Source organism: Pituophis catenifer, unplaced genomic scaffold (genome assembly GCF_029215685.1).
Source record: "Pituophis catenifer annectens isolate HBS135680 unplaced genomic scaffold, rPitCat1.0.hap2 SCAF_1, whole genome shotgun sequence".
Lineage (NCBI taxonomy): Eukaryota > Metazoa > Chordata > Lepidosauria > Squamata > Colubridae > Pituophis > Pituophis catenifer.
In genome coordinates, this window is record NW_027256881.1 from 217,059,595 (window position 1) to 217,077,675 (window position 18,081).

An 18,081-nucleotide genomic window follows, 5' to 3' on the forward strand; every position below is an offset into this window, starting at 1 on the left:
AATAAGTAAATAAATGCACTAGTCAAATCCTAAAAGGTTTAAAGAAAGATTGGTATCAATAAATCATTTGGTTCATACGTTGAAACCTTGCGTTATAGGTTGTGAGACTTTTCTGATTCTCTTCCTATCAATTCTCCCACTTCTAAATTTGTAAAAAAAATGGGGCTTCAGTGTCAAGAAAAATGCCCCCCTTCCTCTCTTCCTGACAGAAGCCTTTATACTAACAAAGAAATTAATTCAACACCATCCAGGTATTTTACAGCTTGCAGTAGATCTCTCATATGCTTTTCTCTGTTGGTAAATAATGTGGTGCCTGTGGTCATTAGTGTACCTTCAGTCTCCTTTCTTGTACTTGGCAAGCTCTCTGATTTTATTGTATTCTATTTTATTTTAAGATTGTTTAAGATTGGATGAAAAGGGGGAAAACTGCTACAGTGCAAAACACCAACTTTACCTAACATTTTTATTTATAAGAAGACTTCTGTCTCCTACATAGACTTGAACCTACATCCTTAGAAAATAAAAACGTTCAGTATTTCCTTTGGCAGAATGCTCACCTGCTCAGAAAGAAAAGGCAAAGGTGTAATAGAAATTATTTGAGAGGTGCATGCTAGAGAATATTACATTAATCATTTTCTTCAAATAAATCTAAAGGGAGAACTCCTCGCTCTCTAGACCCCATTTCCAAATACTTGACAATCTTTGGTGACAATTTTTCTTTAAAACACAGACATGTTTAAGCTCAAGAGTAACTATTTAAACTATAGATATTTTGAGCAAACCATCAATCTCAGAAACAAGAACCTGAACATCTGAGACCTCTATCCATACCTCTTGCAATGTTCAGAGACCAAAAATAAAAATAAGATACAACTTCCAACAAGAGATAAGATGCCTACCCTTTGCGGTAAATGAATATTTTATAATTAGCTGTGCCCACCATGAGTAAATTCTGCTAAATAACCAAGAACAAGACTGGCTAAATCAGGCTAATCAGAAATTCGAGCATAATTGTAGTTAAGAGCTTAGTTACAAGCTCTTAACTTGTAACTAACTTAACTTGTAAATAACTTAGTTACTACAACAACATAGCAAGATTGTATCGGTCCCTTTCTCTCTTAACTCGATTGGCTAGCCTTCCATCTATGCAAAGAAGATGAAGCTTGATTTATTTTGAAGAATACAATCTGCTGCGTTTAAAATTTCTACACCCACATAACAGTGACAGTTATGTTACAGTTCCTTTATTTTTTTGCATGTGTGTGGCTTGCTGATATATCATGTGAAAAACCACATGTTCTCACCTAACAAAAAAGATAGGCATCCTAAAAAAAGTTAATAGTAAACAGAGTTCTATGACGCATATCCCTTTTAGCAAAAAACCCTTAAAAAACTGTAACTACTTTAAGCTTGGCAGCTGCATGTTCCTAGTACTTCACCAACATTAAAATGCATCAGTTGTGGGTTTAGCACTTACTATGGATGTCTGAATCATATTGTTTTTCCTTCTCACTGAGCCACAAAGCTTGTTAGTCTGATTATAAATATGTGGGTTAGCCAGTTTGTAAACGGTCCCTGTGACCTTTTTTAAAACTAGCTAGCTTATCTATATTGTTTTGGAGAAGTTAATAGAAGGAATGATCCTTTCACCTTCATACAAAACAATGTTTGTTGTTTTATTATTGTTGAACTATCTTTTTTGTACAGCCACCTGTTGGCTGTACCTTTTTGAATGCTGTAATATTGAAGCACTTCTTATTTTAACAAATTGATTTGTCGTTGTTTTCCTTTTCTTTCAACAATTCAGCTTTTCCATCCCATCTATTATTGTTATATCTATTATTATATCCGCATTTGGACATGTGGAAAATATTTTAAATTTGAACCATTTCAGACTTAAAATGTCCTATTTGGAGTATGAAATGGACTGTTTTCTCATCTTGAAAGTATTTTGGAACATTGGCGCTTGAAACATTTCCAAACCCACTTCACATTTAAAACAGAGCATTTTGAATCTGAAACAGTTTTCATTCTTAATGTTTTGCATGCCCATACCATGGATCTGCATAGACTGCAAGGCGATCAAACAGGTCAGTCCTAGAGGAGATCAACCTTGACTGCTTTTTAGAAGGCCAGATCCTGAAGATGAAACTCAAATGTTTTGGCCACCTAATCAGAAGGAAGGACTCACTGGAGAAGAGCCTAATGCTGGGAAAGATTGAGGGCAAAAGAAGAAGGGGACGACAGAGAATGAGGTGGCTGGATGGAGTCACTGAAGCAGTCAGTGTGATCTTAAATGGACTCTAGAGGATGGTAGAGGACAGGAAGGCTTAGAGGAACATTGTCCATGGGGTCGCGATGGGTTGGTCATGACTTCACAACTAACAACAACAACCATAGATCTAATTAGGATAAGAGTAGTATCACTTTGGAACAGCGTCTATCATTAGTGGCTATAATGGCATGGCAGAGAATTCTCTTATCTAAACATAGATATGTTAAAATATGTCCATTTTAATATACCCCAGAGCTAGGGTTGATATAAAATAGCCTTGGTCATTTCAATGGGCAACTTCTGTCAGAAAAGAAGTGGAGGATTATAAACTCACTCATTCTCTCTGATCTTTCAGTTTTTCTATTATTTATTGTATTTTGGTATAACTATGGTATAAGTGTAGGAATGGAATAATAAGATAGTTCTGCTTCTGAAACTGGTTCCACGATGTTCTGTGGGAACCGGCTCTATAGCGCAGATGTCCAGAAGGTACTGTATCTCGTTGGACATCCTCCGTCGTTTCTCGTGGTTGGGGGAGATTGGACAAGAAAGGAAATGGTTGGGACGGCAGGAGGAGAACTGCAAGGTCAGGCCCAGCCTGATTGTTTGTAGGACCCATTCATCTGATGTTGATATCTCCCATTGGGGAAGGAAATGGGCGAGCCGGCCGCCGATGGGATGAGAGGCGACGCAGTCATTTGCCACGTCTGAAGGAGCGCGATCCCGCACCTCGGAAGGGGCGCTTGGTGGACTGCTGGCACCTGCTGCGATCACGAAAGGCAGACCGGTCAAAGGAGCGATCGGATGAGAAAGCACAAGGGCAGTAGGATGTGGAACCGCTGGGTCTGGGCGCAGGCTGAAAGGGCTGATGCTGGCCATAAGGAGAATATCGGCGATCGGTCCTGCGATATGAGGACAGCATGACCTTTCTCTTGTCTTTATCCTGTACGAGGATAGGGTCCAGCGCCTCCCCAAAAAGATTGGAACCCTTGTATGGAGCGGAGGCCAGTCGCCATTTAGCTTTTGTGTCCGCCTTCCAAGGTTGCAGCCACAGGAGGTGGCGGGACGTCACCGTAGAAACTAGGGCATGGGACGCGAAGCAGGCCGCAGCCAGGGCTGTGTTGGCCGAGTATTCTGTTGTGGCCACTAACTTGTTTACGTCCTGATGGAGTCGTCTATAATTGGGAGGAAGATGTTTTTGAAGCTGGCGCAGCCAGATCAGCGAAGCTCGATTGAAGAAAGAGGACGACCTGGCTGCGCGAATGGCCCAGGTGGCCACCTGATAGGACTTGCGGAAAATGAGCTCAGCCCTCTTATCCTCCGAACGTAGACCATCCGCTGTGTCGGCTGAGAGAACAGCGGTCGACGTCAACGTGGCGACTGGGGCATCCACGGTGGGTAGAGCCAGCAAATCTTGGAGAGTGGGCGCCAAGCAAAAGAGCTTTTTATCGAGACCGTTGGGTGCCGCCAGAGACCCAGGCTGGGACCAGGGTCGTTGGACCACCTCTGAGAAAAGCTGCAGACAGGGAATGAATTCCTGATCCGCCTTGGGTACCGCAAAGAGGGCCTCGTGCAAGGATGGATCGCCCTGCTGCACTGGTTGAGCCTGAGCGGCAGCCAACTATGTGGTAATAATGGCCTTGTGGAGTAACGCTTTGAAGAGGGAGAGCCGGAACAATCCCGAGAATGATGGTGTCTCAGGTAAGGTGTCCTCGTCCTCTGAGAAGGTGTCTCTGTCCTCATCGTAATCCAATTGTGAGTCATCGCTGTGAATTGACTCCAGAATGGAATAATCAGTGGGCTCAGTGTCGGCCCGATAGGTGATCGGAGCCGCTGACATGGAGCATGGTTGATCCCTTAGAGGTGGGATGGCCGGGTTTGTCATCGGCGCCGGGAAACCAGACACCAACATCCTGGAGAGAGTCGCTGAAATCATGGCCTGCAAGTCGTAGTAAAGGGGCTGTTGGCCCTCTGATAAACGAAGCCCCGCCGCAGTGGGGGGTGAAGGTAGCCTCGGGAATCGGATGAGGTGGAACCGACTGATGCACCGGAAGCAGAGTAGGTGCTTGCGGCGGGACCGACGGTAAAGATTGATGGCACGACTCAGGTGGTTGTTGAAGCAGGATGACTCCAGTGGAATCTCCTGGCAGTGTTGCAGTAGTTGTCTCCTCCTTGCCAGCGTCATTGAGATGTAAGGTGTCTTCGTCCACGATCGGCCGCTAACTCAAGGCTTGTATTGCCAAGGCGTATGCGCTCCAGAACAGATCTCCGCCGGGCCGTATCCTTCCGCATTTGACACGAAGCGCATCCACGACGGCCGCCTGGGCCACACAATCGTTGGTCCTTGACATTTGCCAGGCGGCAACTGGACATCCCTTACACCTTTCATACGCCATTACAAGGTTGACTCCTTCGCTGAGGCGTCCTTTGGACAGCACGCTTTACAATCTGTCATCTCTGATCCGGCCATCGAGGAGCAATCAGCCTCCCGCCCTACTTGACACTTGCTTGGATATGTCCCACGCTCTTGGATTCTCCAAGCAGCGCGCTAGAGAATGGACATTGCTTACCTGAACGTCCCTTCTGAGCGCGCTGCTGGAGAATCCAACCCTCCCTGGCTGCTTCCTACTCTGAGCTTCCTGTGGACATTATTTCTTTATGAACTTGGACTCTCTACCTTCTTCGTGAAAGAAACTGAGCCTCAGCCAGGCCATGAGGGCGGAGTCAAAAAACTTTTAAAGATACAGGCACTCAGTATATCATCCTAACTGAGGGAATAGCCCACGCTCTTGGATTCTCCAGCAGCACGCTCAGAAGGGACGTTCAGGTAAGCAACGTCCATTTTAATATACTCCAGAGCTAGGGTTGATATAGAATAGCCTTGGTCATTTCGATGAGCAACTTCTGTCAGAAAAGAAGTGGAGGATTATAAACTCACTCATTCTCTCTGATCTTTCAGTTTTTCTATTATTTATTGTATTTTGGTATAACTATGGTATAAGTGTAGGAACGGAGTAATAAGATAGTTCTGCTTCTGTAATCCAAGTCAGGTTTTGTAAAGTTGGGTATATACTGAAATGCATATTTTTTGCTCCAAGGTCCCTTGGAATTTGATCTTCTGCATTCATACATACATACATACATACATACATACATACATACATACATACATACATGTTATCTACGATTTGTAGTAAAGTATCAAACACTAATTAATCTCTTATCCTGGAATCAATAATGGGCTGGATGAGGATCAGTATGTTTAAACAAGGCCTTTAATAACTTTTAATTGATTTGATAGCTTCAACTGTTCCTGTTAGAAATAGATTGTCTATACTGTGCACCCTTTTGATAGGGTTAATGTTGGGTTAATATTGAAGATAATAAAAAAAATCAAATAGTTACAGATAATCTTGTCAGAATTGTAACAGAAGCAGTTATACATGTTCTTAATGAATTACACTAGTTATATTTGTTTTCAAGCTCACAGAGTCAGTTCTTACCTTTGAAGCTCTAAACAATTTGAGATCCATATTGTCGAAGAAGTGTGTATACTATACAGCATTTTAAGAGCTTCCAAAAGCACTTTTCCCAAGTTCCTTTGACGGGAGAAGCTCATTGTTCGGAAACTACCTTCTCTATATCAACTTGTATAGCTAAAATGTAATCTTCACTAATGCTTGACTAACACTGCTATTATATTATATTATCATTAGGCTAACATATTCTTACTTGCCAGCATGTTAAAATATTCCACTAATCTATTTAGCTTGATGTTTTCATGCTTTGTTTTTGTTGTTGTTGTGATATTTTGGGATTTCATTATGTTGCACTGTAGTATGTTTTGATTTGTATTCTACTTGAGTACTACCCTGATATTCCAAGAAAAGAAAAACAAAAATAGTTTTGGTAAATGGTTAAATAAATAATCTCCTTTATCTACCGTTTGCCTATAGTACTACATACTGTTAGTAAGTGTTTTCAGCTGTTACTCTTGGTATTACTGCTTGATATTACTGCTTTTGGGTAAACATGCAGGCCTTAAAATAATATTTTGAAATAATATTCAGGCCTTGAAATAATATTTTAATGACTTCCATAGTCCTGATCAAGGCAAACAATTGGTCTAGCAAGTAAAGTTAAGTTATGAATATTAATATAGTATCTTTATTTTCCAGACCTCCACTAGTCAAGCTGTCTTCCGTGTCCAGTCTGGTGTTTGTCAACTTTTTCGAGAAACTCTCATTCATAAGGGATTTGTGGAAATTCAGACTCCAAAGATTATTTCTGGTATGCATTCGCTATTTTAATGGATTCAGAAGAATTCACACATTGAACACATGAATTTGGGAAAATCTCATTTCTGCGGTAGCCAACATGAATTTATTTTAAATACTTGGTTGCTCATTAGCACTTCTCTTTAAGTTGCTACTGCCTCCTTTGAAACAGTAGCTGATTTAAAAAGCTGAAGCACTTTCCATTCTCAAGTATGGTATGGAAAAAAAATTCTCCTTGTTTAGTTTCTTGTGCTGTCATTTTCATCTTTGAAACTGACACTTATATCAAGAGTATATAAAAAAAAAGTCCTGTGGGATTAGAGCAATGGGTGGCACTGAAGAATTTATATGCTGAAACTGGATTAAAGAATTTACCTGTTAGTCTCAATACTGCCAGTCACACGAAGCAAAGAGTTCTCTAGTCTTAGAGATTGCAAGACCTTCATGCTTGTGATTCCTCCTTTTCCTCCAAATCACCTCTGAGTTTCTGTTGCCTCTTCCTTCTCTTCTGAAACAAGCTTTGATGCTCTTTGATGCTATGCTAAAGTGAAAGATACCAATTGAGGATTGAGTTGGAAAGTTCCTTTGTTGTAGGCATTGGGGAAAACTTGACCTGTTGACCCAGAACTTTGGAGTAGGGTAGGAGGGCTTAACTTGGGTTGGCTTGAGGGTTGTACCACGGTTTGGGGTGAAATGTTGAAGGCAGCATTCCCAAAGTAGGCAGGGACAGATCAAAGGTTTGTGGGAGGGAGATTAAGGGGTGAAATAGATCAAGAAAGATTAGCCTTTCCTTTTAGTTGCCCCCAATTCCAAAAATGCCAAAAAAAATAGCCATTTTTTTTTTGCCTGTTCACTTATAAGGGCCTCTGGGGACCACAGAAGGTATGTTGGCAGGCCACATATAGTCTCTAGCTTGTACTTTTTGTATCTTGAAAGTGGGGGAGGAGTCTGAAACCAAATACATACCAGCTACCTATTTTACCATGAAAGAAAATGTAACTAAACTGAGGGAGAGGGAGAAACATTTTTATCATGAGGTACCTTGTTCAAGATGTGTCACCAAATTGGCTCTTGCTTTGCTTTCCAGCTGCCAGTGAAGGTGGTGCCAATGTATTTACTGTGTCCTACTTCAAAAGCAGTGCCTACCTTGCACAGTCCCCTCAGCTTTACAAGCAGATGTGTATTTGTGCTGACTTTGATAAGGTTTTCTGCATTGGGCCAGGTAAGGAAGTGTTTTGTCTGAAAGGCAGTTGTCATGTCTCTGGAGCAAGAATATCATGAATGTTCAGATTATGTAAACACTAACTTTCCAACACCTTTTCCCATCTGATTTATAACAAGACAAAAGTTTCATGAAAATAACTAATCAATATGACAGTTTCAGTGTTTGCAGGCAGAACAAATAACATGTTGAGCAGAAATTTGGCTTATGAACAGAGCAATGGTGTTCTCTAGTGGCTATTAGAATATCACACAACATTCCATTTTTAAAAATGTGATTGTACTTGGCATGGTTCAACCATTATTGAATTTATTGCACACATGCAAGCTTAGCAGGGCCAAGGGTTTGTTATTATAAGCAGCTCACTGGAAATCAATACAGCCCTACAAAATGTGTGCAAAATATTTATGTTCTCAATTTTGTAAGTAAACCCATATTAGTAAGCCAAACCAATATTATCCCTCACCCATCCTATTGATCCTGACACTTTCAATATGTAACTTGAGCTAAATTGGCAGCTGTACAATGAAACCATACATGCTCATCACCAATACAGATGCAGTAACTGTTATGCCATTTTTGGCTTGGTACCCAAATGATAAACTAAAAGCATGTGCTATTACTGAATGACTATCTCCTAACAGATTAATCCTTAAACATGACTATAGAAGATTTTCACTTATATTTTGTTATCTTACTGCTGGGATAGTGAATTCTTACGCAGATAAATATTTTGGATGGAGGTTCCTCAGAACCAAGCCCCTCAGAACTGTTAGAAAAGGAAGGAAAATACATGTGACTTAAGTTGCAGGTTTTCTTGTAGAATATTGGATGGAGCCTTTTAAAAAAATTAATGCTTTTAAATATTGCTTTTGCCCATTCTTATTTTTTTCCTGACATGAATGCAAGACTAGCATAAATATTAGTAGCCTGTTCTCCCTTTGGGGATTTGAGTTCCTCTCAGGGAAATAGAACTTTATTTCATATTAGAGCAATTGACAGTAGCAATGGATTTATAATATCTCCAGGGCTTCTTTTAATTACATCGATAGAACCATTTAATATAATTTTAAAAGTATATTTCTCATGCAGTATTTAGAGCAGAAGATTCTAACACTCATAGACACTTGACGGAATTTGTTGGTCTGGATATTGAAATGGCTTTTAATTACCATTATCATGAAGTGGTGGATGAGATTGCAGATACCCTGGTGCAAATTTTCAAGGGACTCCAAGAAAGGTAAAAAAAGAAAAGTTTTTTTATACTACTTTAGGAAATAAGAGTAAACCTGAGAGTTTCAAAAGTGTTTTTCAGCCATCTCTAAGCAGTTTTACAGAGTCTGCATATTGCCCCCAACAATCTGGGTTCTTATTTTACCAACTTCGGAAGGATGGTGAGATTTGAACTGCCAAACTGTCCGTAGCCGGCACTCAGCAGAAGTGGCCTGCAGTACTGCATTCTAACCACTGCGCCTGAATAGTAAAAAAAGTAGTAGCAATAACAGTTTTTATATATTCAAACAAATATTCTGGCTACTTTTTATTTTACCTATTTGGAGGAATTCTAAACTATTGTTCCGGTTCATAGCTGCAGCAACGATGCAATTAGAAAGATTTAACAGTATCTGATTTGTTTAGTCAACAAGAATGTGAGCCTCAGCTGCCAAATCTTGGAGTCACATAGTGATTACTCTTTATCAAAGAATGCTGGAGACTACTTATCCAGTGAAACAGATGAATGGAAGGTTAAATAAACAGAAAATTAGACTAAGAAATCAAAGATGCCTAGAAGGCTGCAATAGAAAACCACTTCCATGTTGCTGCAAAGAAATCTAACAGATGTGTCCAGTAATTAGTATTTGAGTTCACCTGGAAACCCATTGTCTTTTTCTTAGGTTTCAATTATTTATTGAATAAGAATAATTTAATTACTTTAAATTATTTAAAAATTTAAGTCAGAAGGTTTATTGGCATGTGTTTTAATAATTTTATAATTCTGACCAAAACAACTTTAGCCAGTTTAAAGAAAAACGGGGGAAATGTCTGGTAAAACATCATCACTAGATTTTAGAAGCTGACAAGTTAATATCTTACATGCTCACGTACCTTTTTTTTGGATGGCTGTTAGTCTTTCTGCAAGAAAATCAATCATAATTTAGCATTGGTCCTTAAATTTCCTATGTAGCAAATTCATAATATCACAAATAATGATTAGGAGAATATAGAAGTTCCTGCACTAGGATTCCCCATTGAAACCTATTTGAAATGGTAACCAAGAGCATATAAGCTTCAGCTTATATGACAGGTATTCTATTCTGATTTCTACCAATAAATAGCTCATTACTATCTCCATATGAAGACCAATTAAAAATGGTAATGGGTGAACAGTCAAAATGTTTCTGGCATTAGCTGTTGAGGGCCCAGAATCTAAGATTTATAGGTCCTATGGTTTTCGCTCTGTTTCCAAGCTAAGGTTAAGTAAAAAATATTTAAGAGCCTATATATATTTCTTCTTATTCATTGAAATTATTGGACTTTTACTTCAGCATTATATTTTTATAGCACATCTTGGAAAATCTCATTTTAATTTTTAAAATAAAAGAACCATGACATATAAAGCCATAGTCTCTAGTGTGTGGATTAAAATAGAATTAAGAGGTGTAGCTTACTTCATTTATTTTTTGTTTATGCAGCTTTTATTCAGAGATTACTGCCTGAAGCTCAATTTATAGAGAATAATTTTTGTAAAATTTAACTTGCTTAGTCATTTAGCACATCAGACAGCCCAGTAAATGCTTTGACATATACGGTGTAAATGTCGGTCACCTTATCTCAAGACATTACTTTTCCTTGCAGGAAAGCAATAAACTGAATCTTAAATATTACAGTGATAGAGTGAACTCTTGTGGTAATGAAAGGCAATACCTCTTTGTTTTCTGCTTGGCTATGTTAAAAAGTCTTTTGTCTTTACATACAGGTTTCAGACTGAAATCCAGACAGTGTGCAAACAGTTTCCATGTGAGCCATTCAAGTTCTTGGAGCCAACACTGAGGCTGGAGTACCGGGAGGCCCTGGCTATGCTTCGGGAAGCTGGAGTGGAGATGGGTGATGAAGATGACCTCAGGTATGATTTTTCCAGGGAGAAGGAAGAGCGCCATCTATTGGCAAGAGTATACCCATTCCTGGGATCCTCTGATGCTATTTCTGGATTTAGGAATCGGCTACTGCTGTTCATCTATGCAGAGAATAGAAAAACATTTAAATCTCTCTATAAAATAACACATCATCCCCCCGTAACAGTAAAACCTCCACATCCCAAGACATGGATAGATCTTCAGAGAATAAGATTAAAACAAATAGAATTACCTAAGGGCTTTCTGAATCAATCAAACCATGAATTATAGAAAACATACATAAACAGTCCTAAACTGAACTTTTCAGAAACAATCAATTCATTTTACTGTTTTATCTTCTGCAAATTATGAGGAGCTCTGGTAGTTCTTTCTGACTCAAAAGTATAAACATGTTCTGAGCAGGTAGCAGCACCAGTTGATCTTGCCTCAGCTCAAGAGTTCAGGAGGACCTGACATGTCTAATACTTGGATTGGAGCTTGATAGGAAAAAACAGTGCTGTAGGAAGGATTTTTAAAAAATCAGGAAGCAAGGAATCTAGTGTGCTATAAGAAATACACCTCTGAGTATAATGGTCAGGTTCCCTACGCCCTATTTCAACAAAAACTGAATCCAAGATTTAATTCCCAGTTTGCTATAGTTGAGCTAGTAAATAGCATTAAATGGCATTTTTTAACCATAAACGTTTTATCTCACATTTTTTTGGAAGGCACACAACACAAACCCAGTAATACCTCAGAGACATTCATGCTAAAAGCTAACATTGTTTACATCTGATTGTTTATTTTCAGTACACCAAGTGAAAAGCTCTTGGGCCGTCTGGTGAAGGAAAAGGTAATTTTTTTAAAAAAAAAATCTCTTTAAAAAGCACTGGAGTTTCTTTCTGATATAAGCTTAAATAACCATACCTTGTCACATAAAATTACTTGTGATTTGTATATCACAGTATTGGTGCATATTCTTCTGTAATAGCTCTCATATCACTGTAGGGTTTTAATTAATTTCTACCATTTCTTTTTCTTTTTTAATTTTTTTTTTTTAATATCTGCAGTATGACACCGACTTTTATATTCTTGACAAATATCCACTGGCTGTAAGACCTTTCTACACAATGCCTGACCCAGCAAATCCTGTAAGTATGTCTCTCAGTATTGAAAAAATACTGTGAAATGACAAATATGAATACATTGCAAATCTGATGTGGGATTTGTGCCACAAATGTGCCATAAACATATTGCAAGTTCACAGCCTGATATAGGTCATTCCCAAAATGAAAACATCTATTTTCGTATTACACAGTCATTAGTTGTCTTGTGTTTCTTTCCTTTGCTTCCCAGTGCATTGTGCCTGCTTACAGAATTGATTGATCGAACGATTGATTATGTGTCGTCAAGTCATTTTTCAACTCCAAGCAGTCACATAGATAGATTTTCTCCATGACAGAATCGTTGTAGTGTGTGATATTGTTGAGATAATATAATTGTAGGAAAGGATTGAGAATATTAACTCTACCATTTGTTCAGTGCAAAAGAAATACTGTTTGAAAGGAGTAGAAAAGATTATGCGATCTCTATCTTGTTTGCCAAGTAAAAGTTCTGTTTTAATTAGTATAATATAAACTATTAGTAGCTTTAGATTGATGGTAATATTCTTTGGAATTAATTGTTACAGCTGCTTTATTAAATTTTAAAATAAATAGTTTTTGAAACATGTCTAAAAGAATAATATAAGAGCCCAACCAGATTCTTCAATTCCTCCTAATAATTACACTGCTCAAAAAAATAAAGGGAACACTTAAACAACACAATGTAAATCCAAGTCAATCACACTTCTGTGAAATCAAACTGTCCACTTAGGTAGCAACACTGATTGACAATCAATTTCACATGCTGATGTGCAAATGGAATAGACAACAGGTGGAAAGCATAGGCAATTAGCAAGACATCCCCAATAAAGGAATGGTTCTGCAGGTGGTGACCACAGACCACTTCTCAGTTCCTATGCTTTCTGGCTGATGGTTTGGTCACTTTTGAATGCTGGCGGTGCTGTCACTCTAGTGTAGCATGAGACGGAGTCTACAACCCACACAAGTGGCTCAGGTAGTGCAGCTCATCCAAGATGGCACATCAATGCGAACTGTGGCAAGGTTTGCTGTGTCTGTCAGCGTAGTGTCCAGAGCATGGAGGCGCTATCAGGAGACGTGGAGGAGACCGTAGGAGGGCAACAACCCAGCATCAGGACCGCTACCTCCGCCTTTGTGCAAGGAGGGACAGGAGGAGCACTGCCAGAGCCCTGCAAAATGACCTCCAGCGGGCCACAAATGTGCATGTGGCTGCTCAAACGGTCAGAAACCGACTCCATGAGGGTGGTATGAGGGCCCGACATCCGCAGGTGGGGGTTGTGCTTACAGCCCAACACCGTGTAGGACGTTTGGCTTTTGCTAGAGAACACCAAGATTGGCAACTTCGCCACTGGCGCCCTGTGCTCTTCACAGATGAAAGCAGGTTCACACTGAGCACAAGTGACAGACATGACAGGGTCTGGAGACGCCGTGGAGAACGTTCTGCTGCCTGCAACATCTTCCAGCATGACCGGTTTGGCAGTGGGTCAGTAATGGTGTGGGGTGGCATTTCTTTGGGGAGTCGCATAGCCCTCCATGTGCTCGCCAGAGGTAGCCTGACTGCCATTAGGTACCGAGATGAGATCCTCAGACCCCTTGTGAGACCATATGCTGGTGCGGTTGACCATGGGTTCCTAATGCACACAAATGCTAGACCTCATGTGGCTGGAGTGTGTCAGCAGTTCCTGCAAGTCGAAGGCATTGATGCTATGGACTGGCTCGCCCGTTCCCCAGACCTGAATCCAATTGAGCATATCTGGGACATCATGTCTCACTCCATCCACCAACGCCACATTGCACCACAGACTGTCCAGGAGTTGGGGGATGCTTTAGTCCAGCATCCCCTGTGGGAGGAGATCCCTCAGGAGACCATCCGCCACCTCATCAGGAGCATGCCCAGGCGTTGTAGGGAGATACAGGCACGTGGAGGCCACACACATTACTGAGACTCATTTTGACTTGTTTTAAGGACATTACATCAAAGTTGGATCAGCCTGTAGTGTTTTTTCCACTTTAATTTTGAGTGTAACTCCACATCCAGACCTCCATGGGTTGATAAATTTGATTTCCATTGATAATTTTTGTGTGATTTTGTTGTCAGCACATTCAACTATGTAATGAACAAAGTATTTACTAAGAATATTTCATTCAGATCTAGGATGTCTTATTTTTGTGTTCCCTTTATTTTTTTAAGCAGTGTATAAGAGATATGGATACCATCATTTAATAGTCTTTTGATCCTGAAATTTTGAAATTTTAAATTCTTAGGTGATTTTCAGTGTCCAAAGCAAAATCCTTCTAGTTAAGCATTGTCTTTCTAATAGCTGTGAAAAATATCTGATGCAAGAAAAAACTATTATGCCAAAGAACCCTTATATCTTATAGATATTTCTACAGCTATCCTTCCTATTTTGGGGAGAATGTCATGACAATTATGTATAGACAATTATCCACACACAAAAAATGAATGCCAAAAAATTGAAAGAATGGGGAAATGACAAACACTTTAAAAAATTAATTTGCATAGATTTCTGGAGGAAAAGTTTATTCGATAGTATTTAGTTCTAACTTAGTAAATGGACATTGTAAAAAAAGTGTGATTTGACTAGAATGCAGTTTATAGTTTGCAGCCAGAAATGCCTATTTTATAATTTTATAAAGGGTTTGTTTGCTTGCTTGCTTGCTTATCAAAGTTAGAAAACATCTATCTCTCCCAATACGAAGCTGAACTTTCATCAAATGTTTCTTAGTGTCTTGGTTCTTTCTAATTTCCTATTCTTGGTGATTATATAAACCTATGCTGTTTTCATGATAGCTCTATAGAACTGGTTTTCCATTGGATTTTTTCCAGGATGTTTTTTCAACTGCCTAATCTTGCCTATACAGGAATAGTAACCAAGGCACTAGCTTCCAAGATGAGCTAAAGTCTTCTAGGTAGTACCACCTGCTGAAATACTCTTATTTTAAGCAGTGGTGAAACCACAAAGCCTTGTTTTACATTAGCCACTTGCCAAAGAAGGGTAAATTTTCCCTATCATCTTACCTATTTGGAATGATCTGTTTTTCTCCTCCAGTTATTTTTACAGCTATGCAAATTAGAGGTAATTTCTGTATCTCATGGTATATTGGGTGTCAAACTCGCAGCCCACGGACCAGAAGTGTCATGCGCTGGCCACGCCCACCCCCAGTTTAGCAAAGGGGGGGAAAGTTGTGATACATCACATGACGATGTGTCGTCGTGAGTTTGACACCTGGAAAACTGGGTGGTAATATTAGTAAGAAATACCGTGCTAGGTATTGCTAAAACACAAATACCATGTGTTTTACTCAATAGCTTCTGAGTAAATTGATTTAAGGAGGCAGAACCTTCTAAACACTAAAAATTACATCATCTTAATTGGAAAAGAGGTTTAGAAAAGGCTTTTTCCTTAAACAGGGACCCTAGAATGTTCTCTGTGAACTTGAAATAATTCAATACAAGAAGAGGGTATTGTCTCTGCCTCTGTTATAAAGATTGCTTTCCGGATAATCTTTACAGAATAAAGCAGTTTATTGAGTTTTTCTTTTTTCTTTCATATGTTGTGCTTTCAAAACTGAAAGAAATAAAATTAAAGAATGCAAGTTTTTTATCAATAGTCAGAATCCTACAGGCTAAACATAAATCTTATAACCAGAAAAGAAAGACAAAGTGAAACAAAACAAATAATCACCATTTAGTATACAGCAGCAGTTCTGAAAACTGTACACAAGGGAAAGAGAAAAGTGCTTTTTCTCATGGAGACCATGATGGAAGGATACAATCATTGTTGGAGCAGGCAGATGCTGCCTCAAGCAGCATTTTTCTCCTATGCAGATATTCCTGTTACATTGCTTATGGTAGTCAGTGCCTTTATCCTATGTCATTTATTATCTATAGATTCCAGTTTTGAAGCATACTTAAGCATTGGTTACTAAATCACATTTCCCCCTCCCTCCCCCCCCCAGATAACCTCCAACTCCTACGATATGTTCATGAGAGGAGAAGAGATTCTGTCTGGGGCACAGAGAATTCATGATCCAGAGCTGTTGACTGAGAGAGCCTTACATCATGGCATTGGTAATTCCTAAGGTCTATTAGTTAAATATATCATTTCTAACAAAGGTACCTCTTTATTAGAGGAGCCTGGTATTGCTTATTTTCATATGATCCTTGTGACTGCAAAAAGATAATTCTGTATTTTTTCCCTAGTTCAGGATTTCTCAGCTTTAGCAACTTGAACATGTGTGGACTTCAATGTTGGCTATACTTCATTTGGCACAACTAGAAATTATACTTTTATATTATCCGTATTTTAAAAGTTGGGCCTTGGGCCACATCATGATTTGAGTAGCTTGTTGGATAGCAAATAGAACAGAGTCAGAACTCAAAATAGGACTAATAGGATTGGAGTTTGGAATTTTTACAGATGATTGTTGCCTCCTAGAATATCCTTTCCCTTGTAAAGAAAGTCAAATATTTGTCTAACGGAAAGTAAAAAGTACATATCATTCAAATAATAAAAGCTGTTCTATGGAATTTTTCTTAAAATGGGTTTATAAATTTCTTACCTATTTACTCCATACTATCCCACCCTAGGCAGGCCATCTGGATCACTAACATAGTAAATATACCTACAGAAAATAATTAAAAGTAATAACAAAATCATTATTAAAACTAGTTGAGAAAAGGGAAAATATAAAATCTGAGAGAGGGTACTCCATATTTTGGACTTTTACAAGGCCTTCTGTGTACTTTTAGACATCTGAAAATCAGTGTATTTTAAGGCTAGGAAAAAGGCCATTGTTCATAGTGTATTTACTAGCTATGTGTGAGTTGACCTAACAAAAACTACTACATTGGCCAAACTGCCTTGCCTTTCGGCAACAAAATAATAAATTTTTAAAAGTGTACAAAGATAAGAAACTAATACAAGCTAAGAAAATTATGAGTAAAATGAGAAAAAATTAAAAAGTGCAAAAAGGAAAATATGTTAAAAGAAAAAATGATAAACAAGTTCCCCCTTCATCAGTACAATTTCAATAGCTTTTCATCTTCTCTAATACTACAACAAAGCACTTTTCTTCCCATGTCTCATCTCTTACTTATAAACAGATAAAACTTCATTTAATTCTAAGCAGCAAAAGTCCATTAACAACTTAAGAGCTTTCTAGTCTGATGCCTTAACCTCTAAACCAACCTAGATGTCTAACATTGGATAGTCATGTTGAATTAATGCAAAAACATGTATTGGAATGTTGTGAAGAGCTGAAACATTGGTTACTATTGGTGCTCTCTTCTATGTTGAATGCTTTTTCCATGATGCTAATTAGAATTTGGCCTGATCTGAAATACAATTTTTCTTTTCAGATTTAGAGAAAATTAAGTCTTATATCGATTCGTTTCGTTTTGGTGCACCTCCCCATGCAGGTGGCGGCATAGGTAATGTAGCTTACATTCATTATATTATGTTTTCACTTTGGTCTGTATTCACATGATTTTAATTCCCGACCATTTATCTCTGAGGGTAGGTTGTTTTTTTTTAATTTTGTTATAAACCTTGTGTTCTTCTTTTCTTATGAACCAGTTATCAAAGAAGTAATGAAATGATAGTGAAAGATCCTTAATCACAAAAGAAATCATAACATTTATTTGCCATGTTCCTCTTTCTATTTCATCTAGCAGGGCATAGAATAATGAGGAAAAGAAACAATTGCTGTTTGATGGGGATCTGTTTCTATGGTTCATATTACTAATGTGATAAAAATAATTGCTATTATCCCACCCACCGCCTTTTTACTACAAAATCCAATTTAGATATTATAAAAAATGTAATCCAGTTTTTCCTTTAAATGCAAATTATGTGGAAGACTATAGGATATCTAGATAGGTCAGAGATAGCACTGCACCACCCTGCCAATGTTCTCTTTCAATTCCACTTTGCTGATATTTGTCTCAGACCTTTGCCAGATTGCACTTGGCAGAGGCAGCTGGAGAAAAATATTTGGTACTGACTTTGGTTTATCACAAATAATCCAG

General features: G+C 38.7%; 1 protein-coding gene across 2 annotated transcripts in view; it reads left to right on the plus strand.

The window, feature by feature from the left end:
* The window catches only part of DARS1 (aspartyl-tRNA synthetase 1), a 59,147-nt gene that overhangs the window by 40,473 nt on the left and 593 nt on the right, over nucleotides 1–18,081 (plus strand). For both annotated transcript variants that reach the window (XM_070957024.1, XM_070957025.1), the window contains exons 8-15: nucleotides 6,454–6,565; nucleotides 7,640–7,774; nucleotides 8,867–9,014; nucleotides 10,752–10,898; nucleotides 11,698–11,740; nucleotides 11,958–12,038; nucleotides 16,011–16,122; nucleotides 17,413–17,484. In XM_070957024.1, coding sequence (XP_070813125.1) covers nucleotides 6,454–6,565; nucleotides 7,640–7,774; nucleotides 8,867–9,014; nucleotides 10,752–10,898; nucleotides 11,698–11,740; nucleotides 11,958–12,038; nucleotides 16,011–16,122; nucleotides 17,413–17,484 — 850 coding nt within the window. The remainder of the gene's footprint in view (nucleotides 1–6,453; nucleotides 6,566–7,639; nucleotides 7,775–8,866; nucleotides 9,015–10,751; nucleotides 10,899–11,697; nucleotides 11,741–11,957; nucleotides 12,039–16,010; nucleotides 16,123–17,412; nucleotides 17,485–18,081) is intronic.